Here is an 8244-nt window from a genome sequence, read left to right on the forward strand (position 1 = left end):
CTTGGATGGGGTTGCATGTCCACAAACCATGAGGATACAAAGCTCACATTAGCAAGATGTAGGTAACGGTTCTTATGGATAATGGTTCATCTTTGAACTTCATTAACACTAAGGTGATCGAATATTTGAAGTTATCCTTGACTAATATTGACCCTTTTGAGGTCAAGGTGGCTAGTGGAGATAAGTTAGTATGTAAAGAGTCTTGAGTGATTGTTATTCCCCTATTTTGATTTTGATGAGCCCAAAGTACTTAAGTATATTTCATATTATACTAATAAGTGCAAGTGAGTGGTTCAGGGATTTTAAGTTTAGTTTCTACAATGTTTGGAACTATTTTAGCCTTTGTCCTGCACTCGAGTTGACTCCAAGGATTTCTGAGGCGACTCTGGCACAAAGGCTGCTATCTGGCACGCCCTCGAGACGACTCCCAGCTTGGGCGAGTCGACTCCTGATGGATTAGCAGAGTGCAGAATTTCAGAGTGCAGAGTGCGAGTCGACTCCGACTGAGACCGAGCCGACTCATAGAGCAAAGACAGAGAAGTATTTTTTGAGATACAGTGCCAGAGTCGACTCCGACTAAGGGCGAGTCGACTCCTGCGAAAAGACAGAAGACCTGCTTCCAGGCCAACTGATACCGAGTCGACTCTAGCTATGGACGAGTCGACTCTGACAAGAATGAAGAGAAATGTTTTCTGCAGTACTGAGACCAAGTTAACTCCCGTTGAGGCCGAGTCGACTCCGAGGACCAAGTCAGAGATCGAGTTTTCAAAGCTTCTGAGTCCGAGTCGACTCCAGCTGTGAGCGAGTCGACTCCGACAAGAAGGACAGAAAGTCAGTTTCTGATACATTGAGAACGAGTCGACTCCAGCTGTGATCGAGTCGACTTCAATGAGAAAAGATAGAAAGTCAGTTTCTGATGCACTCAGGGGCGGCCCAATACATTTGGGGGCCTAAGGCAAATCCAATGAATGAGACCTCTTTTTTTTAATAATAATTTTTTTTAATAAATATAAAATACTTAAAAAAAGATATGGGAATAGATAGCTATCAAGGACACTATTTCAACAAAGATACATGAATCTAACAAAGATAGATAAAAAGCCTTTTCAATTTAATATAATTCTTAAATGAAAGCACATAAAAGTAATTTCTCTAAAAAAGGGGCCATGAAACTGATTAAATAACTGAGATAATGCTTGGCAATACTGTTTACCATGTCAAGCAAGAGCCGAATAGGAAAAGGTCATCCCATGGCACTTCATGGTCAAGGTAAAGAAAAGAATTTGTTCAGAAAGGAACCTCTCTATAAGAGAAAGTAGGGGCATTATGGGAAATTCACTCCATCAAACTGATAAAAGTCCCATCCCACCATCTCCCCTTCAAGTGAGTACTCAAGCAGCAACTACAACATCATAGCACAGCAGCCATTCAACCCCCTCCCTCCTTTTCTCTCTCTACCACCCAAGAGGGGAGAAGAAACCCAGAGGAGAAAATTAAAAGAATCTCCACCTTCCAAGAAGTCCATCTCCAATCCCCCTATCTTTCTTCCCGATGGCCCAGCTGGATCAGGGGTAATGTGAGGGAAGGAAAACCAAGACCAAAACCAAAAAAGAGAAGGGATGAAAGATAAGAGTGGCTTCAGGCGTGTATCAAGCCAACCAAATCCCTCCCCTCTCTCTCTCTCTCTCCACCCAAAACAAAACTACTGTCCCCAACTTCCCAAATTGCCCCTCTGCAGGCCAGGAAACTCTCCACCTCCCTTCCATCAAGGGGGAAGACTCGTAGCCAGCTCCTGTTCCCGTTTTATATGGGGCCTTTGCTTCCTTTTGGTCACGGTCAGACACAGAAACTTTCCTCTCTCTCCCTCTCTCAATCTCTTTGCTCCTTTCGCCTCCCGGAGGCCTTCCATTGGCCCAAGGCCTTAGGCGACCGCCTCGATCGCCTAAGGCTCGGGCCGGCCCTAGATACACTAAAGCCGAGTCGACACCTGAAGGATGCGAGCCGTATCCAGACCTTGAGCAATATCTTAGGTGTTATATGCACCAATATCCTAAGAAGTGGGAGGAGCATTTCTCTTGGGCAGAATTTTGGTATAATACCTCGTATCACCGTTCAATTAACATGTCACCATTTGAGGCTTTCTATGGAAGGCCGCCCCCCACACTTGTGACCTATGAAGTGGGGAGCTTACCTAATGACTTAGTTGATATGGAGCTTAGAGAAAGAGATGAAGTCTTCAAGGAGCTCAAGAAGAACATGGCAAGGGTTCAAGAGCAAATAAAGAAGCACTTTGACGAAAGAAGGAGCATTGAGTCTTTTGAACCGGGTGAGTGGGTCTATCTTAAGTACCTACCAAGGAAGCACAAGGCTTTGTCCAAGGCAGCTCTTAGCAAATTGAGGGTTAAGTATTTTTGTCCTTATCAAATCTTGGAGAAGTGTGGACAACTTACTTACAAGTTAGATTTTCCAACTAGGATTCACATCCACCCGATTTTTCATGTTTCATGGCTTAGGAGGAAAGTTGGAGATCCAAGCAAGGTTGTCAATGACTTGCCAATGGTGGATTAGGAAGGAATGGTTGATATTCAACCGAAGAAGATATTGGAGTATAGGCAAGTAAGAAAAGGCGGCCAAGTTAGAACCGAAGCCTTGGTTCAATGGAGAAGACTTGCAGCCGAGGATGATCCAAGTTCTCAAGGAGCAATTTCTCAAGCTAGAGCTTGAGGACATGGTCGGTCTTAAAGGGGGGAGGACTAATGGAGACACGACAAAAGCCATAAGGAATGCCACAAGAAGGGCAAGGCGAGCCGAGGCTAGAAAGGCAAGGCAGGGAGTAATTGGTTGCATGCACGGCTCGGTTGGAAGGGAAGAGTGCATGCAAGGTTCGGTTGACAAGAAAGGCGGCATAGTGATTATAAGTACTAAGTATCCACTCTAAAATTATCTTTTTTGTGATAAATTATCTAGCCTTCACTGTGCTTTTCTAGCTTCCATTTTCTCTTCTCAGGAACCCAAGTCCTTTTTCTCAGCAATGAAACATGCTCACTGGTGTGATGCTATGGCCGATAAAATTAAGGCCTTAGAGTTTAATCACACTTGAACCCTGACACCACTTCCACCAAGCAAACATGCCATCAGATGTAAATGGGTATATAAGATCAAATACAAGTCCAATGGTGGTATTGAATAGTATAAAGCAAGGCTTGTTGCTAAAGGCTACACTCAAACTGAAAGCCTATATTACCATGAATCATTTGCTTCTGTTGCCAAATTGGTTACAGTTCATTGTCTTATTGTAATTGCAGCCGCCAAACAATGGTATCTATACCAGCTTGATTTCAATAATGCCTTCCTTCATGGTGATTTACATAAAGAAGTTTACACACAACTGCCACTAGATTTCTCAAAAGGGGAAGAAAGGAGAACAGTTAGTCTTTTGCCTCAACAAATCCTTATGTGGTCTTAAACAAGCCTCTCGTAACTGGTCTTTCAAATTCTCTATTGCACTACTTCAGGCTAGTTTCACTCAATCAGTTGTTGTTTATTTACTCTTTACCCTCAAATCCAAAGACAACTGGATTTGCTTGCGTGGGTGTGTCTTCCTCTTTTTCTTTGGTTGATCTATGATATCGTCTACATGGTCATCTGTCTTGTGATCGTTTGAGTACTTTAGTTCGTAGTGGTGTCCTAGGAAGTGTCCCTGTGTCGGAGTCGTCTCCATGTATGGCCTGTAAACTGAGAAAATCGCCATTGTGCTTGTTTATGTTGATGATATACTCATTACTCGCAGTGATCCTTCTTCTATTGCTTCCACTAAATATTTCCTCCAAGATTAATTTTCAATGAAAGATCTTGGCACGCTTAAATACATCCTAGGCATTGAAGTTACACGCTCTAATAAAGGTGTTTTTCTCTTTCAATAGAAAATAAAAGCAATCTACAGGCAAAGACTAACTTTTACGGAAGGAAAATACAACATAAATTCCGAAGTGTATCGATATGATTACTACCCATGAAAAGTATCAAACTATAACCATCTTCCCCAGTGCTCTATAATTTCAATTGGCTAACCATGTATAAGATTATCATATCATATGATACAAAAAAAAGGGGATAAAAGGGAGAAAAAATGTCTTCATCCGAGAAGAATAATTATGAAGCTCAAACTTCTCTCCCCAGTTAGTCATTACAAGAACATATTGCCTCATCGCTATCCTATAATTTACATGTAGTAGAAAAATAACACTGACACCATTAAGACACAAGAATTTTTTTTTTAATATTCAACAAACTTAAAAACTTTGGGATTCTTTTTTGTGTCCTTAGAGTAAATTGTCAATTGTGCAGGTATTCCTTACTCCAATTTAACAAGAGAGAAAACAAAGCAAGCAATAATGCTATCAAAATTTTTTTTATGTCTAACAAAAGTGTATTAATCAATAAAGAAACATACATGTCTAACTCATAGATGGCACATCTTACAAATAGAAAAGATCAAAATATTGCATCACAGAATCATAAATTGCTTCAAAGTTCTGAATTGTTTCTCAATTTTTTTCTAAGAAAAACAAGGTAAGCTTTGTCTTATCCATTAAATAAGCAAAATTATATCATTTAGTAATGTTTAAGCAAAGAAACTAAAGTTGAAAAATGGGCATCCGCTTCCCATCTTCATGCTCCCATTAGACCTCCAAATTAATGAAGTCCAAGCAATAACTGAAGGAATGCTACCCAAAACTCTACCTCCAAATCAATCAAACTAGGATCCAATCAAAGTAACCTAACAAGGAAAAGTTTAGGGTGGGCTTTATCACTAGGCATTGCCTTCTCCTGAATCAGAGAGTTATTGTAGCTCAGTGAACTGCATTTCTTTAAACAGCCAGGCTGGACCCCTGGCTGCAGCTGGACTTAGAGGCTGTTGGAGGCAACGAAAGCAAAGTGGGATGAAAAGGACTTGATAGTTGTTAAGATAAACAGAACACTAGTAGAATGAATTTTCTGTAGAATGTTTTTATTCAAAATGGGGGCTGATTACAATGATTCAAATACATTAGAGCTGCTGCTATAATGAACTACTTATTTATATTAGATAAGGATAACTCCTAGACATCATTCTAGCTGGTTCAACAAGTTCCAAAGTCTAGGAAATACAAAGAGTCATCCAAATTAGAGAACATTCAGTCAAAAATATCTTCTATACATTCTAGAAAATTACAAATTACTTCTTAACACCCCTCTTAATTTGTACTTTTCAAAGACTCTTGAATTGCTCAAACTTCTTAGAAGATATAACTTTGGTGAGAACATCTGCAAGCTGATCATTAGTGTTGATGAACTCTAAGTAGATTTCCTTCTTCCTTACCATATCCCTTATGAAATGATGATGCAACTCAATATGCTTTGATCTTGCATGAAAAATTGGATTTTTAGTCATAGCAATAGCTGATATATTGTCACAAAACATGGTTGTTGGTTCTAAAACTTTTTGCTACAAATCAGTAAAAATTTTTCTTTGCTAAATAGCTTTACGAGCAGCTTCATTTGCTGCTATGTACTCAGCTTCAGCTGATGATAATGCAACAGAACTTTGCTTCCTTGAACTCCATGAGATCACGTCTGATCCTAAACAAAAATTATAGCCCGATGTGCTTTTTTGATCATCAAGACTTTCTGCCCAATCACTATCAGTAAAACCAACTAATTTGCTATCTTCTTCCTTTACATACTTGATCCCAAACTCTTTAGTGCCTTGTAAATAGCGTAAAATTCTCTTTGCTGCTACAAAATGTAGCTTGCTTGGTTGTTTTATAAATCTAAAAATTAGACTTATATAATGTAGTATGTCTAGCCTTGCGTTTGTGAGATACATCAAGGAATCGGCAAGACTTCGATAAACTTTTGGATCAGCCTTCTCTGCCCCATCATTTTGTTGCAATTTCTCATTGAGAGCCATAGGTGTTGCCACTAGTTTGCAAAATGTCATATTAAAACATTTGACCAAATCTGCAATATATTTTTCGTGAGAGATAAAAATCTCTCCTTTTGATTGTTTCACTTGAACTCCAAGAAAATACTTCATCATCCCTAAATCTATCATCTCAGACTCTTTCATCATTGCATCTTTGAATGGTTTTATCATTTTAGCATCAATACCGCATAGATTTGATTATCAACATAGAGACAAACAACCAAAAAATCTGTTGCTCCTATTTTCTTCACATAAAGTGATGGTTTAGATTGACTTTTTTCAAATCTATTTTGATGAAGATAGGAATCAATCTTATTATTCAATGCTCTGGGAACTTGCTTTAACCTGTAAAGAGCCTTGCGAAGCCGATATACTTTTTTTTTCTTTTTCTTTCACCACATAGCCTTGTGGTTGCTTGACATAGACTTCTTCTAGTTCACCATTAAGAGATATTGATTTAACATCGAGCTGAAACACTTGTAATTCCAATTGGCTTGCCAAAGCAAGAACCGTTCGCACGGTTTCCATTCATGCCACGGGAGAGAATGTTTCATTGAAGTCTACCTGAGGCTGCGGTGAATAGGCTTTTGATACCAATCGAGCATTATGCATTCGTATACTACCATCTTCATTATACTTAGTTTTGTAAACCCGTTTCCAACCAATCACCTCTTTTCCTTTTGGAACGTCCACAAGCTCCAAAGTACGATTTTTTTTAATGCTTGCCATTTCTTCATTCAAAGCTTTTCTCCAAACTTCCTCTCTTGCAGCTTCTTCAAAACAATGAGGTTCACAAGTAAAAGGAGCCACGTTACATGATTCATCCATAACACTTATCGAGTAATACTTTCTTGCAGGAGTTTCTGAATATAAATCATCACTTTGAGGCATGCTTCTAGATGTATTAGCTTCATGTTGAGAGGGTTCAGATGCTCGAGAATGAACTTCTTCTTGATTTGCAACAGGCTCAAGAAATTTAAATGTTGCAGGAGCTTGAGTGACTTCATCCTTCCATTTCCATGCTGCCATTTCGTTAAATATAACATCCCTTGATAGCACAAGTTGGTTTGTCTTTGGATTGTAAAGTCGATAGCCTTTAGATTTATTGCTATAGCCAATGAAAATATATTTTTCACCTTTCTTGTCAAACTTGTACCTGCCTTGAGAGAAAATGAGGGCATAAGCTATGCAACCAAAGATTTTAAATTGATTCACTATCGGCTTATGGTTATGCCAAGCTTCAAAAGGAGTCATGTTGCGATTGGCTTTAGTTGGAGAGCGATTGAGAATATAAGCTGCTTTGTTGACAGCTTCAACCCAAAATTTGTTGGGAAGTCCCTTCTTTTAACATACTTCGAGCCATCTCCACAATTGTTTGATTCTTTCTTTCTATCATGTTGAGGAGTGCGCTTGATAATGAGCTGCTTTTGAATTTCTTTTTCTTTACAATAATCAAGAAAGGGCTTGTTAATAAACTCTCCTCCACAATCAATTCTGAGTGTCTTCATTTGATAGCCACTTTCTCTTTCTACAAAAGCTTTGAAATTCAAAAAAGTAGAGAAAGCATCTCATTTTTTATCAAAAAAATAAATTCAAATCATTCTAGTATAATCATCATCAAAGAGTAAGAAATATCGTTTATTACTCAAAGATGGAGTTTGAGTTGGCCCACAGATATCAGCATGTACAAGTTCAAGAGGTGCACGGGCTCTCCAAGTTGTCTTGGGAAAAGGAAGTCTATGCATCTTTCCATATATGCAGCGTTCACAAACTCTGTTCTTCCTTTTAATTAGAGGAAGTCCAATCACCATGTTCTTTCTCTTAACAATTGCAAACTCGTGTGATTCAAATGGACATATCTCAAACGCCAAAGATTGGACTCATCAATTCTCAATTTTAAAAACAACATTCTAAACTGATTTCATATTGACAGTAAAAATGTTATTCAAGCTTATCTTTACCATAGCCGCCTTTTGATTGATTTTATTATCAATGAATTCGCAGCGATCATCATCAAAAATTAATTTATAAGCTTTCCTCATCATTTGTCCAACCTTAAGAAGATTTTCTGTAAATCCTGGAGAATAAAAGACATCATGAATATATTTTTTATTACCTTCTTTGGTGTGGAATGTAATGACTCTCTTTCTTTCAATATTCGCCTTCTTGCTGTCACCAAGCTCTACTTGAGAAATAAATTTTCCATCAAGCTCCTCAAAAGCCTGCCGGTCTCCTATTATGTGGTTGCTATAGCCATTGTTTAAGTACCACGAGTC

The 8244-nt window shown here is 38.6% G+C and overlaps 1 protein-coding gene across 1 annotated transcript; it reads right to left on the reverse strand.

Annotated features, from left to right (window-relative positions):
- Positions 1-5515: 5515 nt before the first annotated feature.
- On the reverse strand, positions 5516-5953 carry LOC120112238 (secreted RxLR effector protein 161-like). The gene has a single exon (XM_039131105.1). The coding sequence runs from the start codon at positions 5951-5953 to the stop codon at positions 5516-5518; it is 438 nt and encodes a 145-aa protein (XP_038987033.1).
- Between the last annotated feature and the right edge of the window lie 2291 nt (positions 5954-8244).

The sequence above is a fragment of the Phoenix dactylifera genome, chromosome 10, assembly GCF_009389715.1.
Source record: "Phoenix dactylifera cultivar Barhee BC4 chromosome 10, palm_55x_up_171113_PBpolish2nd_filt_p, whole genome shotgun sequence".
NCBI classification, from domain to species: Eukaryota; Viridiplantae; Streptophyta; class Magnoliopsida; order Arecales; family Arecaceae; genus Phoenix; species Phoenix dactylifera.